The following is a 25,942-nucleotide window of genomic DNA, read 5'->3' as shown; positions in this document are numbered from 1 at the left end:
TATATATATATACTGATAGAACAAGTTGATCGCGCGAACGTGACGCGTCGTAGCAAACATTGTACATCCATAATGCTGTATGCGATAACACTGAATAGATATTTTCAGGAGAAATCGAAACAAATTAGCAGACATTTTCTACTTCGGTTTTAAATAATCATTTTCGGGTATTACCAATACAACTTCAGCAACAAACACATTAAAGGAAATACGAGAATAAAATTCAGGACTCTTGCAGCCCTTGGGCAGCTCGCCCATTATCAAACACTTCAGACAACACACACAAACAAAGCAACTCTAAACTGGGTTTTTCAATCAATCGAACCGTTTTCTTGTTTATGATCAACGTGAAAAACGTTGTTAATTGCGTTGGTCCTGATGTCCGGACACTTCACAGCAGTCGCGGCATGGGATCCAGCATCCGTTCATACTCTTCCGATCTCTTTATATCAGAAATGTAATACTGAACGCAAGCGAAGCGATCAGAAGCTGCCCACACACTAACGACAACGCGCGCTTGATGACAGTTTAAGCAACTAGTAACGTTTTTTACGCTGACGACGATGATGTCCACTGGTAAACGGTGCGGTCATCGGTCAAATCACCGCAGTAGCGGATCGCCGGACGCGAGAGCAAACGAGAGAAGTTTACTCGCAATATGGAAACACAACGCTAGTATATCGGCCGTTTGCGCTTGGTCTCTCCTAAACTAAGCTATAAATAATACTGTTCCGCTTCATTAGATCATGGAGAGGCGTATAGCCGCCTTTTGATGCTGCCACCGTTCGATGACCGGTGCCTGCCTTCACTATCTCTTTGTATTTATAATGTATTGAATTGTAATAAGCCCGCATGCGTCGCATAGGATATTGGACTTGTTTGTCGCAATAGGCGATAGCTGAATGAAACGAATACTTGTATATATCGCCCATCAACAAGCACAAAACGTGCAAACATCCACGCCTACAGTTGTATACAGTTGTAAAGAGCTCACGATCATATTTATTTTTCTACTACACAGCCGATGTATACAACACTGAGCCAATAAAGTGCAACATGTATCAATCGTTATGCTACACGAATCTCTCTTGTGTTCCTTTGGGCCGAATCGTTACTTGACTACATAGGAATAACCTGCGGCCTGGAGCCGGCCTTCCAGCCATTGATTTGTGCAAGTCGTGTACTGCGAGTGTGGCCATTCAACGAGACACTAGCACGAAATTGAACTTACGTAGGAAAAAACAAACGTTTCATTTATATTGCAAACGTGAATGTGGAAATAGGCAACACGGTAGTATGTTCAATTAGACCCGCCTAATGTAGATACAGTGAGGAAGAGAAGCTTATGTGATAATGTTAGATAAGATGATAAGAATTATTAGTGCCCCTAGGTAGGAGTCAAACCGTGTCAAGTTAACGCATCTATATTAAAGAATAGGGAAAAATAAAGCTGTTCGTTCAGCGAATACACTTGGTCTACGTAGCGTTTACAATGACAGTTGCTTACTTTACAGTATAAGTCCCTAGTTAATTATCAATGGAAACACATCGTACTGGCATTTGAACTATGAGAGTATCGTCGAAAAGCCTTTTGTTAAGAAAGCTAAGTAAGAACGGGTGCCCCTAAGCTCGTTTTGGCTACAGTAAAAGATCCGAGTCGGAGCAGCCTGCGTATAGCAGTAGTAACTTTACCGAGGTGTCAGAAATTGAGTTTACCGCTACGGGCAATGGGGTGCCATGAGAAATGCACAGGTATAATAAAAATACAATTCAAAATTAATTATAATTAAAAACCGAGCCCGACACCGCTCGTCCGCTAACGAACGCATCGCGAAGCGCCAGTGATCTTACGCTGACCCGCTCGTTCGTCGACGGAAAAATGCCCTATGCGATCGCGTAACCGGCCCTGTGATTTCATTGCTCGAGGCGGTCACCGGCTTTCAACTCGCAGCCACAGTTTAAGCGAGCAACGAACAGATCGACAAGGGGCATATATGAACAGTAATGGAAGAAAATTGAAAATATTTTTTCTATTCGCTACCACGGCCAATCTTCACCGACGAAGCACGAGCGGACACTGAGACAAAACTAATGTAACCTATTTGTATCGATTTGCTGCGTGATCCGTGCGTTCAAGATGGGGAATCGAAGTCACAGTACGATCGACCAATCATCGGTGCCAACAACAATACGAATCACAGAAGAACCACAAAAGGGAGAAATGCGCTATACGATTGCCGGATTGTACTGATCCTTTATTCATTTTCGGGCTCGCAGGTGTCTTTAAAGGCGATGCACCAAAAGATGAATTAGCTCAAGGTACGATGTACGTAGAGCAGCCTGTTCCAAGCGATAAACACCGAAGTGATCTCTCGCATTTATTGTGGTTGAAGAGAATGAATTTTAGATTGAGAAGCAACGAAATGGCTTAAGGGTAGCAGGGTTTGGCAAAATCGATAGTTTTCCTCAACGGAGAATGACATTCTAGGTATTATTACGTACGCGCGCATTTGTCGAATGGTAGCTAGACAATTGGCTGCGGCTGAAAAGATCAATTCGATTTCACTTGGTAAATTTATATAGGGAAGTCTTCGTTTAAGACTGAATAATAATTATCTCACGAAAATGTCTTATGTACTATTAACGAATTTCCTTTATATCTGATCGAGAGATTTTTCGAGTTTTGCATCTGGTACTGGCGTCCGGCATTGTTTTTAGGTGGCTAGATGACCTCACGTGACTCAAGAATCGAAAGTCTGCCAACGCTAGATGTACGGTCAGTCCTGCATAAGATTCCATTAAGCCATTCTATGGAGCTGGCTGACCTGAAAGCAATTGACAGATTTCGTCTCGCCATCAGTGACGTGTTTACCCCGCCGTAAGTCGATTAGAAACACCCTCAATTAATTATGCTACTCGAAATCATACAGATCTAACAGTTGGTGTCTTCCTAATCTTCGACCAAGAAGTCAGATTTGACTATTATGAGCGCCTGCATCTGATCCTTGCTAACAAAGAAAACGTACGTTTTATTTACGCTGAGCCTCTCAAAAGCTTGAATGAAGACCTACTTTTTACCTGGTTTGAATACCCTTTCATAGTTGTAAAACACGTTCGCAGCACGTATTTTGCTGTGTTCGTGGACCGGATTTGTGAGAATCCACACACATAATCTTCATCGTTTATATATATATATATATTTCACCCCCGATTTGCAACGCGGCACTGTATCTTCAACCGGCTTACGAGAGTAAGCCGGTCTGCAAAGCCTCTGCATACGAGTTCGTTATAAGCCTAGTCCATTCAGTCCTGAGGCACTGCACCTCAGCCAGAAGCGCAAAGCTAAACGTTTTCAACGAATACGTCTGATTTTACGACCCGTACGGAACCGCGAACACAATATGGAGTGCATGTGCGCGTCGCGACCATTGAACGCTAGAAATCCAAAACAGAAAACGACGCAGTCTCAGGATTGAACTCAGACGTTTAGCTCTAATGTGATCTGTGAAATTCGCCATGAAATTGTATCGGATCCAAGACGCGCACGATCCGCCTGACGACCTTCCGTAGTTAAACGATTTTGTTGGCAGCCTGCCTTCCCGACCTGTCAACGAGCCGCTAACTATGTGCGTGAACTGCTTCTCTCACAACTTTTGCCGGACCTCTCGCCATCTGGTAGTCCGTTTTCGCGCTTTCGTTCTTGAATGGTTTGTTTCTTTAGGTAATTTTGCCGGACGGACCGCTCCGTGGTTATTGCTACTCATGGCTCTTCTAGACCGAATTGACCCGAATGAAGAAAACTCTGCGAACAAGAGACGAAATAACCTAAAGAACCTGCCGGTGCGAGAGGCACCCAGAACCGTCAAAATGATACGGTGACGCTCGGTGTTTGTTGCCAGCCACGAAAGTGGGAAAAGGTGTCACACAAGCATTCGATAGAGATCTATTGTGTACAATTTACACTATCCGGTGGCCATAATCTACCTATATCTGATGTAGGTAGGTAGGTTGATAAGCTAATATTCGCCTACACAAAACAAAGCTTTGTACAGGGTTGTTGTTGAAATAGATATGCATTTCGGAGGTCTACAAATTCAACGTTTCTGGAATAACATAGTCTACGGTCCCGCAATGGATTGGAATAGATGCGTGAGAAAACTGGGTAATCTAGTCGGTAACTTATCGCTAGCTGTCTACGAAATAAATAAGGGAAGTATTGTGTTGGATTTTTGGTGTATTACGGTTATATTTCCGTGTTTGCTAAGCACGGGAGGCGGAAGGACTCACCGGGCTCAATTTCGAAATTCGTGCAGCGAAATGGGTATGATTAGCTCATCTTGCGGTTACGTTGGATCCTTCCTCGATATACATGCAATTAGTGTACAAAACCTAGTTCGTAGGTAGTTGTTGACCTGTTCACAAAATAAGTCACACAAGAAATTCGCTAAGTTTTGTCGGTAGTACGTGTATTATACAGCGCACGTATTCTGTTAGACCAGCACGCTAGCGGTTTACTGCGAATAAGTTTGGACAACAGATATTTGCTGGCTCTGATCTTGTTGCTTTCGACGAGGTGGCCACTTCGTCTCAGTCATCTGACAAGTCACAGTTATACCGAACGGGCCAGAAGTTTGTTTGCATATCAGTTTGAGCACCGTCGATTGTACCGATCTAATGCCACGTACAACTGTAGCAAAATTTCAGGAAAAAAAACCCGGCATTTTTCCTCTTCTTCGGGGCGCCCAAACAGAATCACTGGTTTTTTTCGACCGCGTCTTCTCGAGTAGCTAGTTCCGCACGAAGTGTCCCAGTTTCATCCAGGCCGTTCCCATTTGTATTCTTTGTATCTTGACAGCCTCCTTTACTCCTCTATTCAGCTTGACGATGGGAAGGATGCGGCTTGCCTTCTCTTGCTGGGCCATATTCGCCCGTCTACCGCTTTTCATTTTGCAGGTTAGTCAGCAGTTGGGTCCTCTGTCTGTCTTTCGTCCTGCTGCAAGTTGTAGTTCCCCTCGTGGTGCTAGGTGTTACCGTTATGACAACTATTACTGCGGTAGATGGTGTCGATCATGTGAAAGGTTTGCTGGTAACGGTGGCCCTATGCAAATTCGTATTGCTTTTGTTAAATAATGTTTGGCTCCATAGTGATCATGGAGCCTACGAAGGTGCTGGTGTGTCTCAGGATTTACTGGTCAGGGTTCGTCTGCTACCTTTGTTGCTAAAGTTCACTGATCACTCGGACGCGACGCTCGAGGCATGCATTTGGCAACACAAGTAGATACGCACAGAAACACCTGAACACTTGAATTCTAAACGCAGAGAATATGAGGACTAAGACAGCCGGTCGAATAGATGCCCCATGGCAAGTATAATGACAATAAACTAAGCCGTACGAGAGAAAAAGATCTATTATTGTTCTCTAGAGTAGTGCAGAAACCGACTGCGTGACAGCAGCCTACGACGCGCTAGAAATGCCATGAGCTCAATGAACGTTTCGACAAAACCCTTCAAAGGAAGGAGCAATAGGTAGTACAATACACTAATTTACCTAACCATATGTATAATAAACTAGAGCAGACCTTTTATTGTACACTTTACAAAGATAAAATTAGCCATTATTAAACCTGAAAGCATAAAATGACTAATGATATTCTATATCGTACAATGGTAAAACGCTTCCACATGAACACTTCAATCTTTGAACGGACTATGAAAACGCCGTACACAACAGCGGGTCTTCACTTTCGGCTAATGCTTTTTGGCAAGGTTAGGTTTATTATGAGTTTATAATACCTTCGGGGTTCTTAAATCAAAACCAACCTGTTCGTAGTAGGTTTCACTGAAATATGACTAGGCTTGTCAAAGACGATAAACGTACCCCAAGTTCTGATTTTCGACGACCTTACTTATCTACTAATAAGTCGAGCCGCTTCTTCAGCATCCCTCAAACTTTTCCAGTTCTTTCGTATGCGCGGAATGAAACGCGCCTTATTCTCGTTCCTCTGTGTAGGACCTTCGCGAAAGTAGAGAAGGGCCATTGCGCAGCATAGACAAATACATAGCTAAGTCAATTGTAAAAGTTCATATTAGACAGGTACAGATTAACTTGAGGTTGTGCATGCCAAACAGCTAGTGATTAGGTGACGATCATAATAATAAACGGCTTTATTTACCATTGAAGATAAATTTTTTATTGATTCGCCTTTAAAGCTAGGCCATAGCGTAGGGGGCAAATTTGTATTAAGATCTTTAATTAATTAATTAATATTAAAATTAAACTCTTATCAATATATGTATCTGTTAACAATATTTTTGTTAACAGATATACATATATTAGTCCATAATGATCAATATGGAAAGCTATATATGTCCGACCCTCATGTCTCTCCGACTAACCTTCATTGCGTTAGATAAAATAGTCTTAAAAACCTCTTAGCTCTTTTCATTATTGATCTGTGACTATTCATCAAGCCTCAAAGAAGCCATTGATTGAATCGCCTGATAGATCTACCTATTGACCCAAATCAATTGAACTACGCTTGATCTTTAACACCTCCAATAAAGCGTGATATCTATGGAGAGACAGCAGAGATTTGACATTAGAAACCAGACCACATGGTGAATAGTTGACTGTTCAAATATGATAAAAAGCTCCATTTTATTTCTGCGATTCGTAAATCAATGGTAGGATATAGTAAGTATTTGCGTTTCGAAACGGGACACAACTTTCTTCAAGTTGTTAGGCACTGTTTGTTCTTGAAGATAAGGTAAGTTTTCTTCATCGTGTTGAAGGAATACATCAATTCGAAAAAGATCGGATATCAGTATTTCAGTAAATCAGCAATGATTCTTTGAACAGCATTTGCTTAATGGTAGCCTATGGTTTGTATTAAAAAAAAAAAAAAAAAAAAAAAAAAAAAAGAGGACAACTCGTTGGTCTTGCCTCTTGTCAAAAGCACTCCTTTTTGTTAAGTTCCATGACGATCGTTTTCTAGCCCTTCGGAAATAATACATATAAATTTCAAATGGCCAACACTAAGCGTGATCTACTGATATAGGAAAATAGTTTTCTTATGAAAAGCCTACCAGTAGTAAAAGGGCGAGAAGTATGAGGATGACGAGTATCACAATGATATAGCCGAGTGTCGATTGAAGAAAAGTGGCCTGCGAGACAATGGTTATCGTGGGACCATGAAGAGTGGATTCCTCTGGAGCGAGGGTTTTGCTCATTCCGAGATCATCTGCAAGAAATTAAGCGGCCAAAAAGTCTGAGAACAACAAACGTACACATTCACCCATCTACCAGGCATCAAGTACAGATCAACACGTATAGATTTTGGCAGGGCACGATTTCCAGCCGCAACAACGGTTGCCTTCTTTGGACTCGCTCATCAACACCGACAGTATTGAGGGCGAGCATTAAGAATTGTTGACACATTGTCATGTCAGAGAGCCCTTAAAGGCTCATTCAAAGCTGTTTTTTTTTTTCAATTCACAAGGTACACATTAATTATTGAATAGTTGCAATTCTTACTGTCTACTATAAATCCATGTTATAACTAATCGTTATCTTACCGCAATGAGAGCGAATGCATTCATTCGTTTTAGTTAACGAAAACAACCCCGCCGTGTGTGCGATTAGGGAGCTGCAGACGCCCTTGTAATAGCGTTTGGCAACGAGTCTGGCTATTGACGTCAAAAACACGCGGCGCGGTTTAGGGTTCGGGGTTGGACGTAGACACACGTTTTACGTGCTTGGAAAGGTCATCCGTCTGAAGCAAGACTTGCGCACAATACTGAACGTAAAAAACTTTAGATGGCCTCAGCGCCCGTTTAAGCGTTTGTCTGCACTAGAGGTTCTGACTGCAACAGTGATCTTCTTTACGAACATGTCAAGAAAGAACTCGTAGTACCTTTAGTTTATCACTAGCTGGGATATAATAACTTAAGAACGATATGTATTTGTTTGTAACACCTACGCGTGCGCCAGCTCATGTGTTACACTGGTGAGGTAATTTATAAATTTTTAATTTGTCACTTTGAAACTCAAGCCTTTCAACTGAACTGTTTTAACTGATATTGAAGACTTCGTTACTAGCGTCCACGTACAGCCTTGCTTGCCATTAAAATCGAGCCATTTGGCAACTTTCTTCCAATAAATTATTCGTAAGCCGCAATCTTTTTGCATGTAGTGCTTAGGTATTGCAAAAGCTAGTGACTCTGGAGTGATCATTGTCAATTCTAACCTTGTTCACTGGTCGCGGTTGCAACAAGGTCACACGTTACTACAGCAACTGCTATACCCCTCTCTGCACCATATTTCCATGCCCCTGGTTAATTTAATCACTCTTTTTCCCCAATACGCTCGATTAAATTGACTCACGCGAATCGGCTTGTGCGTCCCGCAAGCGACCTAACTTGAAGGAGACAAACGGAGCTTCTTTCGCAGATAACATACGAAACGTTTACAATGGAGTCATTTCGTTTACTCGAGCATACTGACCAAGTTGCTCTGAAGATATTTTGCATGTGCATCCAGCCAGCGCAGACTTATGCCGACTAACGCCCGTCCTAATGATATCTGAGTTTACTCTCGTGGTTGTCGATGCGAAACATACATGGGATCAGGCACAAGCGCAGCCTTACTACAGGCCAAGCATCGCCAACCTTCTTTGAAGAGGCAGCTTGTCTTCTCGCGTTACTGTTGCCCCTACTATCTTCATTAACAGCTTCATGGATGGTGTAGGTTCTCACTGTTTCGCGAATCTTTTATGACAGTTTTTCAGTTAAAGAGATCGCGTTCACCACCAGAAAGCTCCACGCTGTCCCTTAGTGGAAAACACTTTCGTTCATGCCGTTTACCATTTTCATCAAACGTACTACATGATTCTAACAAACATGACTTTCGAAAAAGGTAGTCTATTAACACACGACTCATAAACGTACAACCTAACTGTGTCTCTCGATGTAGTATATGCCGAGTTCTTGCATGCGTTTGAGAAGGTTGATCAATCTATACCTTGTAAAAAGATCTTGATTCCAGGGGATCAGTACTGACGTAGTCGCTTGATGTCCGCCGTGCGTTACGAGTCTCAGTCAGTGATTCTATGTCTACCCATCAGCAGTTGACCCAAACCGTTACAGGCTCTATGCTTAAGCCTTGTCTGGACTACGTCTGAACGGCGGCGGCGGCGGCGGCGGCGGCGGCTCTACCAACTAGGGGCTAAATACAAAATGTGTGCTGATGACTTCAAAATATTACGGAGATTTAGAGTATAAAAGATACATCGGCAGTCTGAAAAGCCATTGACTGTGTTTCCTTTTGTTGTAAGGCAAACTGAATGTAGGTATGTCCTGAAATACGTTATTCTTAAAGGCTTTTGCTGATAGCATGACATACTTCTTAGGCTGATATACCACTCTACCTATAAAGATTTGTAAGTTACGTTCAACAGGCAAATGAAGTTTCCAAAATTACGTCGTGTGTGTGTGACTAGGGTTGCTTTCCGCATCAGTAACTTAACTTGATTCTTAGGGTGTTCTGAATGCAAAGCGAAGTTATAGCTCTTTGGTTTCGCCCACACGAGGATTATGAGCCCATGTGTAGATTTCTTTTTCGCGTTAACTTTTACGTGACAGCTTTCTAGAACATATTTCTCGACAATGCGATCTCTCTCGAGACCAAATCATCGTCCCTAGCGTTGTTGTTAATCTCCAACGTAGCGTTAACACTCGAAAATGTAATATTTTTATTTTTCAAAAGGATTTTTTACGAGGTTTAAGAAAATTCGGCTATTTTAATAGCTGTTGCTTTATTTGATGCATGGTTGTACACACGAAGAGGGCTATCCCTACCGGGTCAAATTAATAAACGAATTTATCTATCGTATTGTATTGAAAGATACACCGGAACTGATTATCTATATTAGCTATTCACTTCGAAGATCACCTTGATCTAAAGTAGTATATCCGTCGATTTTTACCGACTCGGGAAAGTTTCGGCTCCCGACGTAACTAATTATACGAACAAGGTCTCTTAGTGACTGGACCGATATTCGCAACGGCACAAACAGTTATCTAATGATTGTGGATCTACTTCTTTCCAATGTATCCATCATTGACATTCACGCCTCGGCCATATTCAACAGCCTCGCAGTTGAACATTTGTAAGTAGCAAACTTTTACGTACTCACTTATCCTTCGTATTCGTTTTTTGTTCTCTATACTGTAGTAAAATATCAGGGCAATATCGATTGCGCAACAAATTTCCGCATAAAGATACCTGCTTTGTTTGTCAATATATACTAAAATATTTTCTGGTGAGTAAGTATAGCAGACCATTGAACTTAGAATAAGGACCATAAAAAAAAAAAAAAAAAAAAAAAAAGATACAAACCGTAGCCGTGACAGTTTAGCAAGTAGCGAATTTGCCTGCTGATATTAGCGACACGTCGTGGTTGAAGTTCGAACCAGGACATAGACACTCGGTCCGTTTCGTACTGGGTCTGACAGGCGTAAAGCCGAAAATATTAGGCCATACCGTTTGCAGTCGAAATAGGACCGTTGTATCGTAGCGCCTGGAGCGCTCTTAAGCTGTTTCACTCAGACTCGATATATTAACATTCCATGCAGCCAGAATTTGATTGTTCAGTTTGAGGGTGTTTTTCTATTTCAGGTTCGTTGCCTTTGCACGAGCTGGCCTTTTGCCTAGTAAGTGTTTATATCAGCAAACGCGGCTGAAGTTAGCTTGCTACGCGTATTCCGCTTAATATGTCAGACACGCATGGTCCGTTAGCACAGATGATTACCACGTCATTTTCGAAGAGTTTGGAACATTTTTATGTGTGTTATGTGTAATTATGTGTGAAACTATGTACTAGCTATAAAAACACATTAGTGAAGTTAAGACAGCTTTTAAATCACGGATTAATGCTCGTCCCCCTCGACCATCCTGAGGTCTATTTATAATAAAAAGTGAGAAGCAACTTGTGGAAAATATACGTGCTAAGGTATTATTCGGCTATTAATCGAGTAAGTGTAAACGAAGCGGCCGAAAATGGAAGAGGCTGACCCAATACCGAATCGAACGCCTTTAAGCAAGGTTAAAGACAAACCCATTTGCTAGAATAGCATAGCCTTTCGGCCAGTTAAAGGCTGCCTCTAGAACTACTGCTTTAATAATCTTAAGCCGTAAAATATTAGGTATATTAAGTACAGACGCGGTAATCTAAGGTAGTTACTAGTAAGTATTAACGTTTGTTTTGAATTGAACAGATAATGATAGAAGAAAGCTTTTTAAAAACATCGTTGTGTCCTTTCGTAACAAACTCAATCTCCATAGTTCTCCATGCCAAAATACTGGTACGCAACGAATGCTCTAACGGTCTTATAATCGCAAAAACGCTATTCGAGATTGTTTAACTTATTTCCAGCAATAGGGGTCAGCCTTAACCAGCGATATCGTATTCATATGGACCTAGCAGTTTACAAACTAGAACACCGAACGGCAGTGCAGCCTTCTCATACCGAATGATTAACGGCCGTATTCGAAATGGTGCCAAATCATTGATAGTGATGACGGACTACGTCTTGCCGCCACTCAATAATGGCTTTCATCGACTTTTTCCAGCTGTTAGTTATCATTTGGTTCGGGGGCAAGCTAGTAAAATATAGGGGCCAATTATGGTGCTGTGGGTAGCTAGCACCTTGTGAACTTAAACAAGATAACGGACTGTGTTGTCCACGATGTCACGAAATGCCTAACGATGTTTGCGTACGCAAGAAAAAAATTTGTGCGAAAAACGGTGTAACTTAGACAGGCCATGAATTAAGGCTAGGAAATTTGGGCCTCGTCTAATTGATGGTAATATTGTCCTGCCGTTGTTTCGTTGTGGCTGGTGCTTGATTACCGAAAGGCCTTGTTCATCAAACCTTCAAAAAATGCACACATTACCAAGACCAGGCTTGCATCATGGACCACTGTTGATAGTAGTATTCATGTCAAGCTAGACGACACAACGCTGCTGAGAAGTGGGGCAGCAGGATAAAGAACCGTGATTCAATAGCACGATCTGAGTAGAATTCGGTGATGCTCTATAAAGTATTTTAAAAGTGCTGTCATCCGTACACGTATCCGTAGGCGTCGAGATGCCCAGTGCATATAATAATAATGGAGTTCGTTCGGTTGATGTGGTGTCCGTGTCGGATTTATGGCTGAATTATTTCCTGTAAGTCTTCGAAACTATATTTCGCCAAACATAATACACTCATATGAAATGTATAGGACTTAATAAAATTAAAATAGAACTAAAAAACCAACAACGATTGTGAGTTATCTCAATTATATTGAAAGCATTCCCATTTGAAATTATTAAGTTACATTTGTAATTATAAGTATTCAAATGACGCCGAGTCAAAATATATTTAAAACATTAGATTTTTATAATCTATATCTTTATTAACAAGAAATTATTGCACGTTACCAAAATATTACAGGTATAGACTAAGATAATATTACAAGTAGCAAAAATGGCTAGAATCAGAACCTCTGCTTTACAACCACCAGAAAAAGCTTGATAAGGTCAGTGGTGATACGACGCGAACGACAGCCTGGCTTTGCGTCGTAGACATTTTACATACAAGAATAATGTACCACCGTACGCCCAACTGGAGAATGTTGCATGCCAATGTCTTGTGAAGACCGTAGACAGCTACTTTCCGGGCTGCAGTAAAGATCATTTTATACGTAAGAGGTCACGTCTGGAAGATCTGTGGTTCACCTTAGGCTGACTACCGAAATGTATACACATACTGTTACATGCAGTCTTTTTCAAGCCAAGATACCTAGAGTAAGCTTCATGATTTCTCTACCATAATTTTCATGAGTTCTATTGGGCCGCTAAAGCTGGCGGATTCAGCCCCCAGATGACCTCTATAAGGTGCAATTTTTCTTTAAGTCTGCTTATACTAGTAGGCGAAACTGTGACGTAAAAATCAAGTAGTTTCTTAAATTCCTCCTAGTTCAGTGAACATTCGATGAAACGCGATAAATAGTTAGCTGGCTTGTATTGTCTCATATTTTGAAATTTTATAAGAAAAAAATAGCCAACGCTCTCTCATTACGAAATCAGAGTGATCCATATAGTTTTATCGCTACATGAGCCCTCCACATTCCGTTGGCAGGACATTTGTCCCCAGTGGTCCCCCATAATCGAAAATCTTCAGCAGCAGTTTGATTCACAAGCGGCGATTTTTTTGGAGAATAATTATAGGTCTGTCTTTAGAAGGCAGTTATTTAACTTTGTAATGGACTTTATCACACAATCTGTAGCAAAGCACCTTTCCCACAGATGATAACAACTGTTGCAATAACACACTTACACGGCAACGGGATAATTATTTTATTATTAAACTAGACAACAAAGGTTATTCCCTGATTTCATTCGTAATGTCCCAGTGGAAAATCATCAAATCGCTAGTGTTCCAAAATGCACCATGGACTTGCCTAATAAAAAATTGTGTTCGATTCTCGAGTGAACGGACATTCGAGCGTGTTCCGTAATTTACCATTACATAGGGTGAGCAAAGTTCAATATAACTTACTCACTATGCATTTTATAGAACAACCGTAAGCCTTCCTTCCTTCCTCAAAGGCCAACATCCAACTTTGGCCGTGTACACGATACGTAATCAAGGACCCAAAGCAAGGATAATTAATGAACACGAGACTTTATTACATTTAGTTTGTTTACGAGTGTTCAGTATCCTAGATGTTATATTTTTATCTATATATTTACAGAATGCATCCGAATGAAAAAAAAAACGTGCGTTTTATGCGCGGCGCATCAGAAGGGACGTTTGTGAAACATGACTGTGTGATATGAGCATTCAATATATATTATTCAAACAAATAAGGCAATCACGCTCATTATGTAGAACACAATTAGAGACATTCAGGGGGAAACCAATAATCCTCAAAGGGCTTTCCTGGCTCCCGCTTTGTATCAGCCAACGATGCATAGAAGCTGTTTATTCGATCGACGATATTAAGCGCGCTCTGCGGAAGAGCGGCACTTATTTCAACAATTTGGTTTTTAATGTCCTCTGCGGCAGCTAGATTCTCCTAAAATGATGACACAAAAAAAAATGGCGACGAGCAATGTTTTAGATCGCTAAGCTAACAAATAAAACATAATGAGCACAAGGCATTATTGATACTCAATTGACTAAGGTAAATCGGCGAACAGGCAACCAGGCGAAATATTTTTACAGACGTCTATATTACCATCGTTTTAGTTCTCTGTTCCTCTAAAACATATGCTATAGTTACTTATTATTATTGAAATAGGGTAATTATTAATTATTAGCCAGGCAAAAGTTAAACTCACTTCACGGAATCTGTCCTTGCACTCATGCACGCTATTTCGAAAATAGCACGCGGCCTTAACAAAGCAGCACAATGCAAGTAGCTCCTTCCCATCGGCCTGGTAACGGCGTCCGAGGGTTCTCCATAGGCTCGCGCTTTGGGGCTCGGATTCAATCAATATGTGCAGATCTTTAAGGCCGCCTGCGGCCAACCACAACGTTGCTGCCACCGAAAATCTGTGATCTTCACAGGTTACGATCTCTTCAAGCATATGAATTCGTTCCAACGCTTGTTTGTAAATTGTGTCATTTTGGATACCTGACAGCCTCGAACTGTGAATTAAAGACCGTGTGGCACCATCCATGATATCTCGCAGAAAGCCCAGGTTTTTTGGTGGACAAATTTCGATTGCGGAAATGTACGTCCAAGCAGCCTCGGCATACCTCTTCTCTTTGTAGAAACGATCGGCGAGATACTTTAGCCTCAAAAGCTCGAGACCTTCCGGAGCCGATTCGTTGTGAAACCAGCCTGGTTCAGCCTCTAGTAACAGAACTGAACTGTCTACTTCACGCTGAGGCTTCTTCTGCACAAATATATCGTCGTCAAGGCCGCCGAAGATTTCCATTGTGCACACCAAACGACTGCCTTAGATTTTTCTAAATCGATTATGGCACACTCCCCAGAACTGTTAATAACTGCTAGTAGAATATTTCTCAAAAAACCGGCGGCCTATTTCGCACAGATTTCAGTGATGATCCGGTTGTACCTTTAGCAATGCCCACCTCCCTGATGGACATAGTAAAGAGATAAACACCGCTAGTTGAAATTTGTAGATTCATCTTACGAACGAATCAAGCGCCTAAAAGGAAGTGAGACGAATAAGTTAGCCATTTGAAAGAGTGCGGATCGTTTAAATATGAGTTCTTTCTGTCGAAGTTCTCTTCGATCGGCGCACTAACACAATTAACAAGCCCAGAGCACTGTTCCAGCGCAATGGCGAACGGCAAAGAACTGACAATCGTGCTAAATTTGACATTTTACTGACATCCCATAAACACGGATTATTCAAAAGAGCAACTCCACATCAAAGCTTTACGATTCAAAGCGCGTCATTGTAGCAATGGGGCCGTAGTTGGACACAGAGCCAGTTGGTCATTGTTGGATGCTCACTAATCCACAAACTCGTGGATTCAAACAAAAACATAGAAGTCGCGGTTAAAATATGGAGACTGATCATAATTTTGTCGCGTCCTATGACAGACACGATCAAAGACAGAGGAATCATCCCTGAATCCAACTATGCCTTTTCTGGCATAGAGAAGAGTGAAGGGTCTTCTCGTCTCCATGTGTCCAATGAATTTTAACGGTTGAATTGTGAGTCCGTCTGGTTCGCTTGAGCCACAGTTTTAAACTAGATATTCGAAGAAAATCCACAGTCCGTACAATTCATATCAGCACAAAAGTAAAGTCTGAAATAGTGTTTCCTTTTAAATGAATATCATTATTACTTTTATGACATTCGTTTAATCAGAGTAATTAAATGACTTTATTTAAGTTTGTCTTCATTACTTTTGCCTGCTTTTTCTAAACGAGCAATTGGATTAAAAGTGCTTTTTAGCTGATATCATGGTGTCTAGCATTTCCTTCTTGCTATGACAAAACAATACGATACATAGACCATTATTCCGAGCTGCCACATCGAGCTGGATACCCTATGCCAGCTGATTTGGCTGACGAGATTTCTCACATCGCTAACCTTTGCCATAGAATGTATGCCTTAAATAATCCAATAGTGCTACGTATGTATTTCTGCAAAACTAAAACTTTACTTATTATGTAATATTTCTTACGTAGGTCAAATTTAAAATATTTACTAGGAAAGGCTCTTTTATAATTTTTTTAATGATTGCAATTTATTATTACAAGATTTAATCCCATTTGGGAACAAATTACTGTCGAAACGTTTATCCGTGATCAGGCTGAAATCACCGTATCCGCCCACCGTGCTAACGACGAAGGGCGAATAAAATGAGATTCTTGACAGCTGTTCTTAGCGATCTTGATTATCTCTCTGTTGTAAACGGCACCCCAGTTGGGGTCGTTCTCGTGGTAGTGGCTCGAATATCGATATGACGCAATAATAGTCAGTGCGACGCAAACACTATCGGACGCAGACACGAGACAAACCTATGGAAACACAATCTGATGATGCTTCAAATCGCGCAGGGCATTAGTTTGCACCTATTACCTTTGAAAAAATTAATACCTTTATATGTTTATTTTACTGTATGAATAATTTCATATAAAATGTGTCGCTCCAAAAGCGTTGGAACCCTGCTCCAGAAGCGAATAGATGCTCCGTAAAGGAAAAGCGCCACGGGCGAAGATTTGAAATCACTGAAAATTCCGAAAAAAAAGTTACTTCATCAGCTCTGGTCACATGTCACACACCAATCAGATTTGTGTGATTACAGATTTACGCAACTATAATAAAACGGACATCATATTTTTTGGTTATTGCGGTCTGGGTTTTTCATGGGGAGACAATTTGCTTGGAAGGATAGGGCAGCCAGATTCAAACTGAGATATCTTAAAGACACATAAATCCATCATATGATCTCTAATCAGCTCTGTTACGTTGCGCCAGATGTTGACTCATAAAGTCAGCAATTTACAAACGGTCTGGAAATCGGGAATATCAGTGTGATGCCCATAAACGCGGCTAGCCCAAATCGATTGGCTGCCTGATCATTCAAATACGTCGAAAAGTCTATTTTAATGTCATTTATTTAATTTTTTTTTTAAATCAGCTAAAATTGAATAGATCTAAGTAGAGACAGAAAGATCTCCGCTTGCTCTGTCTACAAGCATTGAACTGGGGAAAGCCAATCGGCACATTCGTATAATCGGACAAATAATGGCTTGACACTTAGAAAAATGGTTGAAAAAGCGCCGGCCAAAGTTTTACTCTATTATAAGCCTGCCTGCCTCTGTTCCCTCTTAAACATAGACTGTATTTTCTAGTTAATTGCTTAACGATAACAATAAACTATAGTGTAATGCGTCATGTGGCTGAATATTCCTATAGCTACCATGAATGTATGCCTACATTCATAGTAAACGGCATTTCTTTTCTGTAATACTCTTGTACCGTGCGTCCTGTTGCTAGGATCTTTTTTCAATAGAATTCGACTCTTTTCGGTTTCATGTTCTATGCGGCGCTTGCGTCGCACAAACCCTCTCCTTAAGAGATATAAGCAATCTGTTTTAAAGGACCATGGTCTCTTCTTGAGGAGACTAGTGAAAGCGATTTCGAAAGGACAAATTCACGTAAGTAGGCATTTTATTCATCAAGCGAGCGATGTATTTGCATCTAGTAGGACAGCCTATTTTTGTAGGAGTACAGGAAAGCAGGTCCGATGGTCTGTCCACGTCGAAGAATAGGTGAAGGTGAGATCACGTACCTAATAGGTTTTTTTTTTTTGACTTGTTGTTGTTTTTGTTCATCATTAAGAACGAAGATTCAACTCTATCATATACCAGCGGAATCACGATACCATACCTTACAAATGTCGGTGGTAGCACTCTCGAGGAATCTTCGAAGAAGTACAGGCTTATGGAAACTCTAAATTAAATTAGATAAAATGGGTCAAATCTCCATGTTTGCTGGTGATATGTAAGCGCAAAATCGTGTGGATTTCCATATCGACTGCACTTTGAAAGTAAATCTTATAGCTTCTACGGTTACACGACCATGGCTTGCGCATCTTCGAACCGCCGAACCGTTATTTATTATATACACATATATATCTGTAATTTAAACAAGTAGCGTAGATAGGGTCGATCAAAGGTAGATAGTTTCAAATCAGGCGTAGACTGCTCGCAGATATTTAGCTTGGCATTATGTGCATTTGTGTCTTGACAGCAACTGTTTTCAGATACACGATATTATCTATTAGGTTTATTGTTACGCAGTTGTTTATAGGTGCGTACATTTATATATATATATATATATATATATATATATACAATAATGAAACACTCATTGACATGAAAAATCACATTTAATCGGCCAAAAACATTCGTGGCTCCCAAGTAGAATTTCAAAGGTATATCTATTCTTCATTTGGCATAATGCCGTATGGTTCCCTTTACAGAAAGCACACTGCTTAGCCGATGATGAAGTTGATCACGTTAAGTCTTCTTTTAGCGTCGTTAGTCGCTGCGGCTTTCGGCGAGGCTGATTTGAAGGTGTCCGATGCCGTCAAATTTGCGGTCGCTCAAGCCAAAACCATTAAACCATCTGCTGTGTTGGTAAAAGATCGGGGCGTAACGAAACCCGTAAGTGTTTTCGTGACGAATTTCACTCTTAATCCGGTCTATGCGTTATATATTACCCTGCAAATCTCAAAGGCTTACAGTTCTTTTTTCCGTCTTCAGAGTTCCACAGAAAGGCGATATAGGGTTCTTCTTATGATCGATGGAATACCGTGTGAGATAGAGGTGATCGAGAAAGAAGTGCGTATTGGGTTTACCCGTGATACAGAACCGTTTAAGACCGTCAAAAATACCGCGAAGAACTGTGTCCTCTGTTGTTGAAAACGGAATAATTCGATGTAATCACAGGCAAGCTGTGTGATCGTTGAAGTGATAGTAATAAAATTCGTTTCCGGTTATGAACAGATAGTATGCAATTGTTCATTGAGCTATCATTATCGTATTGGTTGAAGGTAGTCATTCTATTTGTTCCCCTCTGTTGGTATGATTGGATCATGGGAAAGTATCTATTCACTAGGTAAGCCTGTTTCAGTTCAGGGTCCAGTTGAATGTGGCACACTTTTCTCTGATTTAAACGAATATCATATATGACTGTGGCCGTTGTAAACAGGTACGAAGTCTTGCATACAAAAGAGAAAAGAAAACAGAGGAGTGAGGAGGAATAAAAAAATCCAAATCAACAAAAAGGTTAGATGCTTCCCTTAAGATGGCCGTGATAGCCAAACCTGTAACGCCATCAAGAACGTTCCACTAATAGAATGACCATGTCGTCATTTCCCCATACGATAATCCGTAATTCAAGTTGGGTCAATCAACCACAACTCTCAGCTAGTACCTCTCTATGAGTTGCTGAAAAAGACAATGAACGAGTGCATGTAATTTATTACTCGGCAAATTGTTGTAAAGCCTATTCGGTCCTAGCAAACTACTGTCGCAAATGAAGTCGTGCTAATCTGAATGTAGATTAAACTCGTTTCCAGGATTCAAGCTAAATCTTTATCGATCTGTTTTTCTACCGTTGTGCATTAGATAGGCAGTTGCTTTAATTGTCTCAATCGGCTTTTATGTTAGGTTAGGATATTTTTGAAAAAATAGCCTTGCATTAATTGGACATTCAGGCCCTTTCGTAGACTGAAGTCGTGCTTTGGCATTTCGAATTATTCCCGCCCTACTGCGGTGTCCGCAGTGTTAGATATTGTGCCACCTCCTGTTGAGTTCAGAAGCAACAGTTTCACGGGTTAATAGCACCTATTTGAAGGGCAACTGCCTGCAACAGCGCGCTGAAGTTAGGTTCGCAGAACGATACATAAGTTAGTTCCAAGCACACAATGTGAAAAATATGCATTTACTTACTTTTGTTTTCCAGATTGCTTGAACATAGCCCTCTTTCGAATAGATAACTTTCTCCAGAAAAGACTATTAAACCGTACTCACTTCGATACATTTTGTACTTATCTTTGCCAACGATGTGATATGTCGGAACAGTCGTTTAGCCATAAGGAGCTTGCAATATGCAGCGTACTTAGATTGAACTTATCATAATAATAATAATATTTCTGTAGGGGATAAATACTGCACGAACTTAGCGGGACATTATTGTAACAAGTGACGGGTAATCTACCATATTAACTTGCAAGTAGAGTTGACATAAGTGCTGCGTAACAAAGATTGACTTTGCGTTTTTTCTTCCCATCGCGCTCAGCCCACATATTTGTGTTTTTTTTTTCTTTTTTTCGGAAACTTTAATTAATCAGTACCATGCAGATGTCCGGGACAAACTATTGTCTCGTGGACTTGCTGACCGTGATGTGCTTGTTGTTGTAAGTGAGCCAAGTTTGCTCTGATATGGCAATTTTTCGTGAAAAACTTATAAAAAAAAAATCGCCACTATAACTTGCCTTGTTTCACCCGACAACTTAGACTAAAAGATTAATCAATATAAAATTTACCTCTAAGAAGTAATAATAACTATGCTGTTAACTTGCTTTGATGTTGTGTAGGATTTTTTTTTTCGATCAAATGAATTATTCAATTGAAAGTTGACGGCGACGTATGTTCTTTGCTGCTGGTCCTCGGGATGGACGGATCAACCGATGAAGTGGATACTGGTAAAGAGAAAACTTGCCTTATAGGACGCCTGGTTTGATTTGAAAGGTTAAATGTATCGATTACGCTAGGACGTTTTACTAGTCTTCACTTATCGCTGCAAGACTATAACCTGGCGCCAATTGATTATAAGCAAGCTTGGAACCTCAAGCTGCCGCAGCTGACTGGCCACTACGTTTGTAAGGCCACCCACGTTTCTATTCAAACTATTACTATTGAGGTCTTAACGTAACCATTACCGAGATTTACTTAGTAACGTGTGATGTTTTGTAACGAAACGCAAATAACTTGCATCAAATATCAACGTCTATTAAAACTCGAGACTGTAGCACATGGTTCGGCATATCTAGTTTTAAAAAAACGAACTCTGTTTAGCACGGCTCCCGTTTTTCTACCGACACGGTTACCGTATCCAAATATCTTCCTTCTTGGCCTTGTCCAATTCCACACGTCATCTCATTCAGTATCATCTCCTGCTAATAGTAATACAATTTTAATGAATGCGTTCTTATATATAGGATAAATATTATCGCTCGTCAACGTTCGTTGACTAGACGTGACTAGTGGTAATGACCAATAGTTGCACCAGCATCCAAGCCTGAATCTTTAGGCCACGTCGTATAGCGTTGTTGAAAAGAAAACGATACTAGCTTGCTCTTGATGTTAGCCAATTCGGAGTTCTTGACGGACCAGCCAAGAAAGCGGTTTTCGAATTTTGCGCTACTTAAAGGCTAAATCGATCGACGGCTTTTCCAGGTTGTGGTACTATACTGAACGGCTAGCTAGACTGCTAGAATTCTTCTCAGCCAAATGAAAAATGATTACCGTACCACTTGTACATTTTCGCTTAAAGACTGTAATACATCAAATTCTAAATTTGTAGCTAAATTTGATAGAGATTAATTCAGACGCAGAGCTCATAGAAATGGAGGTGGAGAGTAGTAAGTAATCTTGAAGACCGAAGTCGTGCCTTCCAACGACGTACGGTGCAGCGAATCCGAAATAGCTAGGCTAAGCGTTAAGGACCACGGGCGCACGCAGCTGTGCTTGAATGCTTGGTCCAACTGTGTTGCCTGCTGTAGGAATAATTGAACGATTTTTCTCCGAACATTTTTTCTCACATTTTCGAAGAAGCTTAGAAACGCTGCAAGGAGAAATGTTTATGTTATGAAACATAACGGCTAGATCCAACGAAGATATCTATTAATAGGACAGTGAATGAGGATACGTATAAACTCAGTGGATATGTGGACTTGATCTTGAATTTATTATAATGCGACGACCGAAGACAATGGATCACTGGAAGAATAAGAAAATACATTGTCTTATATGTGTATATTTAGAGCAGCACTACGATAACAAGAGGTGTTGTTGATTTATCTTTATTATTGTGATCACTATAATCGCAATTACTAATAATTATTATATTCGTTATTATCATTATTGCATTAAAAAAAAATCGTTTCTATGACAATTGTCTACTAACTTTTTTTTTTGCTACTGTTAGTAAATAGCCATTCCATGCATTTGTTATTAGCCATCCGTCCTTGTCATGGTAAGGCGTAGGAAACAAGTAACGGGCGCCCATCTGGGTCTATGTCTCGTATATTTATGTACAGTTCTTCTAGTGGTCACAATGTTAGGCGATACTGGTTACTGTGATTGTCAGGTAATTGCATGGTAACGGCACTCATATCGATGGCACACACACACACACACTCGGTGACCTGACTACTTCCTATCTCCTTAGCTTATCTTACTAAATTGACTGGCCATCAAAGCTGTTTACAAATAAGACGTACGTTGCTTGTGGTACAAGCGATTTTAAGGGGGGGGGGGCACTTATAGGCGCTCAAATTAAAAAAACATAATATAAACAGCTCGGTTGCTTTTGGTCAAATTAAATGTGTGTGTTTGTTTTTTTTTTTAATTTAAGTCTTCAGCTTTGTTACGTGCGCAATTCGGTTTCATAAATCTATCGTATTGATTACATGTGATTGCTATTTCGAAGTACTTAGGAACAGTGTCTTTGCCACGACTTTTCCCCGAAGTCATGTGGCCTATACTAAAATACGATGACATCTAAATACATGCAGAGTCGAAGGTATACGACGAAGATGGGTACTTGCATAGCAACGAAATTATCATTATAGTTAACCTTAACAGTCAACCAGCCTGGAATAGTTTTTGTTTCTGTCAGCGATACACGTTTTTACTATATTCATTTAGTATTGCTCGTTACAAATGTTATCATTGCGTACTCTCTACTGTTCACAGTTATAACAAATATCGACGCGAGGTTAAATTCTGCATGATTTTTTTTACTGTTTCTTGTTCCATTATCATTGCATCTGTTATAAACAAGTTTTTATTTTGTTGTCATTTTTGTTGCTCTGGTTGGTTCCATTTCGAACTGCTTTTATCATTTAGCTTTCTTCGTTTAGCTTTTATCTATAAATACTAACGCTTCGCATAAATACCACCAAGGAGACCTGGCAGATTTCCCTATCTACAATCTGCATAGAATCATTGCTTATCTAACGGATAAGGATGTTTATGTCTATGTACAAACATGCGCATCCGCATATGCACGCACGCACGCGTAGAAAACAGTTATCTTTTTACGTCCGTACATTGTTTCGGTTCTGTAACAGGTCGTTCCGTTCCGTTCTGTCTGAATGATACTTGCGTTCGCTTGGCAGCACAGCTTTCTCGAGGTGCACCCCACCAACTAGTTCACGGCCGGGAGCACATCCCAGTTGTTAAAACGGATTCATCTATTCTATATGCTTTGTATAACCGCGTTCGTATAACTGTCCCATCAATGTATTTTAGATCAGTAAGGCTTTTCAGTAACAGTTACCTTCGGTTTTTTGCGTATTTATAAGAAGAAGCATTAGAGTCAATGTTCTCATTGTATCGACGTTGACAAAATATTTTCACCTTGACTGCGTATTACCAAATAGCTCAGCATTTGTCATGCGCAAAAATAATATCCGCAAGCATCGATCCTTCGTGGAAAACCTTTGAAAGGTAAGCTTCTACAAATTTAGGGTTCGCTTCGGAAGTACCGCACGCGGCTTTTAACCAAAACTCTACACGTCCTTCAGCGAGAAGCGAGCAATTGGCACGGCTGCCCAGGTATTCCCAAAATACAGCAATACATCCTCAGTAATCCAACGACCCCGGCTAAAACTACGCTGAGGTTTCGGTTACGATGAGAAGCGTCGATTCTATCGGCTCGAGCGAACGACAGGTTGAATAGATAACGAGGTACTCTGAGAGGTAGCTGTAAAAAAGCACGTTCAGATAAACTATAAAACGATGTCGGTAGTAGCTACTTTTCGTCATGGGATCATGTCGATTTGTCAAGAAATCAGTCAGTTAAGCTGTATTAACGCTTAAGTCGTCTTTCAGCTAATCTGATTCTCGATCTAATTGATCTGATCGGGGAAAAGCTGTCGTATCCTACCGTCACAGCGTTGCTAGATCATAATAGACCAATAAGCGAACCTTCTACGATATTCTGTTACGAATCTACAACCGATGATTAGATAAATCTATATCTGCGTAAGTGACCGTGTGGCATCATTGGCTACCCAACCCGCAAACAACCGGAAGAAAGGCACTTGTAAATTCGGACCCCTCGAGACAGAGAGGGCAGACGTAGCACACGTGTGTTCGACGAGGAAGACCTTGAAGGTAGAATCAACAAGCGATGGAATTGTTGTGTTATGGCCAGCGATATTGTAAATCCTTTTACATTTACCTCTAATCTTTTATCAATCTTCTATACAGTGCCACATTATTCCCCTCGGCTATCAGCACGTCTTTGCCGCAATGCAATCTGGCTAATGACTAAGCTGCCAATACATTGTGGCAACGGAATATCGCATTCAGTGGTTTTTGGTTAATTGACGCAATTCATTGCATTTAGTAGCCATTCGTTCGTTAGGATTCAATAGACAGGTAACAGTGTAACTGAAAAACCAGTAACAACACGCATCTGTATGGCCACAGACTTGGCCTTAGAATGCATCAACGTTTCCAGATACTTGCGTCAAATGGTAATCAGTGTTGTAGCGCCATGGAGATGGCGCTGTCTGGCCATCAACCAATACGTAATGCGATATACAGTACGTTTGTAGTAAATGGAGAATTTACTCGGCCGCATAGAACCGATCATGGTCACGAATTTGTCTCTGGAAATCATCGTCGAGGATCTCCTGTCGCCTCTTGAGTTCTACCCGCCACTCCTTAATCTTCGATTGATGCTTCTCTTCCAATTCCCGGTCTTTTTGTGATTCATGTTGAAGTAGCAGAGCACGTTTCTCGTCGTGGATTTGCTTGAGTTCACGTTCGGCAGCCGAGGACGCTGCCTTCAGTTCCTCCATTTGCCGACGTTGCTTTGTCTGAAGGCGAGCGAGTTCGGTTTTGTATCTGTTCAGAAAGAAACAGAAACGTGTTATTGTCATGCGAAGAGTGGATCAGCTTTTCAACGTACATAAATGTCATAAAATAACGCAGCACAGCTTGCAGTAAGCTTCTGCCTGCGAACACAAAACAAAATTGGTTAAAATGATCTACTATCAATTGGTTGGGGGTGCGTTTTATTAGGTATTAGCAAATCTACAAACCTAAGCTTCAGCTGCAGCATATGCTTCAATGCCAGATTCGAACAGCTGCTTCCGGCAGGAATGAAAAATATAAAAGGTAAATCTTTAAAAGTGCCCTGGGTATTATTTACGTAATTGAATTCCACTTCAAATATGTTCGACGCGCATGATGGAGATATTTTTCTTAAATCGAACATGTCAGAATATGGGACAGCTTAAGTTTTGCCTTTTGTACCTCTTTTTCTCGGTTTCTTGGAATGATCGTAGACGTTCCCGATCTTCGGCCTGACCATCCCCTCCTCCGATCCGTAAACTCTCCTTAAACATCTGCTCGCGAACCTTCATTTCTTGTCGCATATGTTTCGGCCATTGACGCCGCTCCACGGCGTGCGCCTTCTCGAGATCTTCTTCTCGCCGGTCGCTCATTCTCTTTGCTTGTTGCATTTCCTAGTGGAAAGACGCCGTTTGAAATGGTTTTCTACGAAAGGTTTGTGTATAAAAGTTTTGTCAAAAGATTTGCACTTCTTGACTCTGGAATATTAGCAATTCGATTTTTGACAATTTGCAATTTTCACTA

The 25,942-nt window shown here is 40.7% G+C and overlaps 3 protein-coding genes and 1 long non-coding RNA gene across 18 annotated transcripts in view; 1 reads left to right on the top strand and 3 right to left on the bottom strand.

Annotated features, from left to right (window-relative positions):
- Window positions 1-4,121: 4,121 nt before the first annotated feature.
- LOC111254076 (uncharacterized) lies at window positions 4,122-8,027 on the bottom strand. Of its 5 annotated transcripts, none has more exons than XR_015317465.1 (4): window positions 7,576-8,027; window positions 7,087-7,241; window positions 5,879-6,062; window positions 4,125-5,098 (listed from the first exon to the last, which is right to left on the bottom strand). It is a non-coding gene; the product is annotated as an uncharacterized LOC111254076 (long non-coding RNA). The 5 variants fall into 5 exon arrangements; XR_015317464.1 differs by lacking the exon at window positions 7,576-8,027 and adding an exon at window positions 7,535-7,569; XR_002674919.2 differs by lacking the exon at window positions 7,576-8,027 and having other exon boundaries at window positions 4,122-5,098; window positions 7,087-7,489.
- A 5,680-nt stretch (window positions 8,028-13,707) lies between these two features.
- Window positions 13,708-15,475, bottom strand: LOC111254648 (uncharacterized). Its single transcript, XM_022815712.2, has 2 exons — window positions 14,388-15,475; window positions 13,708-14,122 (listed from the first exon to the last, which is right to left on the bottom strand). The coding sequence occupies exons 1-2, from the start codon at window positions 14,988-14,990 to the stop codon at window positions 13,943-13,945; spliced, it is 783 nt and encodes a 260-aa protein (XP_022671447.1). The 5' UTR covers window positions 14,991-15,475; the 3' UTR covers window positions 13,708-13,942.
- A 130-nt stretch (window positions 15,476-15,605) lies between these two features.
- LOC111254649 (uncharacterized) lies at window positions 15,606-19,051 on the top strand. Of its 6 annotated transcripts, XR_015317902.1 has the most exons (5): window positions 15,606-15,739; window positions 16,690-17,695; window positions 17,880-17,971; window positions 18,523-18,706; window positions 18,806-19,051. XR_015317902.1 is itself a non-coding variant. In XM_086976019.1 (3 exons), the coding sequence occupies exons 2-3, from the start codon at window positions 18,542-18,544 to the stop codon at window positions 18,962-18,964; spliced, it is 324 nt and encodes a 107-aa protein (XP_086832145.1). In that variant the 5' UTR covers window positions 15,610-15,739; window positions 18,523-18,541; the 3' UTR covers window positions 18,965-19,051. The 6 variants fall into 6 exon arrangements, 5 of the variants coding, with proteins under 5 accessions (XP_086832145.1, XP_086832141.1, XP_086832143.1 ...); XM_086976019.1 differs by lacking the exons at window positions 16,690-17,695; window positions 17,880-17,971 and having other exon boundaries at window positions 15,610-15,739; XM_086976015.1 differs by lacking the exons at window positions 15,606-15,739; window positions 17,880-17,971 and having other exon boundaries at window positions 17,543-17,695.
- Window positions 19,052-21,985: 2,934 nt separating this feature from the next.
- Slik (Sterile20-like kinase) overlaps window positions 21,986-25,942 on the bottom strand; it is a 68,002-nt gene continuing 64,045 nt past the window's right edge. For 4 of the 6 annotated variants that reach the window (XM_022816019.2, XM_022816024.2, XM_022816023.2 and 1 more), the window contains 3 exons: window positions 25,601-25,812; window positions 25,387-25,431; window positions 21,986-25,189 (listed from right to left, as the gene is read on the bottom strand). In XM_022816019.2, the coding sequence (XP_022671754.1) occupies window positions 24,910-25,189; window positions 25,387-25,431; window positions 25,601-25,812 (537 nt within the window). In that variant the 3' untranslated portion in view covers window positions 21,986-24,909. The remainder of the gene's footprint in view (window positions 25,190-25,386; window positions 25,432-25,600; window positions 25,813-25,942) is intronic. The other 2 variants (XR_015317898.1, XM_022816021.2) reach the window with 2 other exon arrangements.

The sequence above is a fragment of the Varroa destructor genome, unplaced genomic scaffold, assembly GCF_002443255.2.
Source record: "Varroa destructor unplaced genomic scaffold, Vdes_3.0 BEIS01000007.1, whole genome shotgun sequence".
NCBI lineage: Eukaryota > Metazoa > Arthropoda > Arachnida > Mesostigmata > Varroidae > Varroa > Varroa destructor.
This window is presented reverse-complemented; position numbering and strand designations above follow the sequence as displayed.

What these genes read in the sequence shown, in the direction of transcription:
- LOC111254648 (XM_022815712.2), bottom strand. Translation starts at nt 14,990, where the DNA reads ATGGAAATCTTCGGCGGCCTTGACGACGATATATTTGTGCAGAAGAAG. An exon ending in GCAAGGACAGATTCCGTGAA is followed by an intron (nt 14,123 to 14,387) that starts GTGAGTTTAACT and finishes TCATCATTTTAG; the next exon opens with GAGAATCTAGCTGCCGCAGA.
- LOC111254649 (XM_086976019.1), top strand. Translation starts at nt 18,542, where the DNA reads ATGATGAAGTTGATCACGTTAAGTCTTCTTTTAGCGTCGTTAGTCGCT. An exon ending in ATCGGGGCGTAACGAAACCC is followed by an intron (nt 18,707 to 18,805) that starts GTAAGTGTTTTC and finishes TTCCGTCTTCAG; the next exon opens with AGTTCCACAGAAAGGCGATA.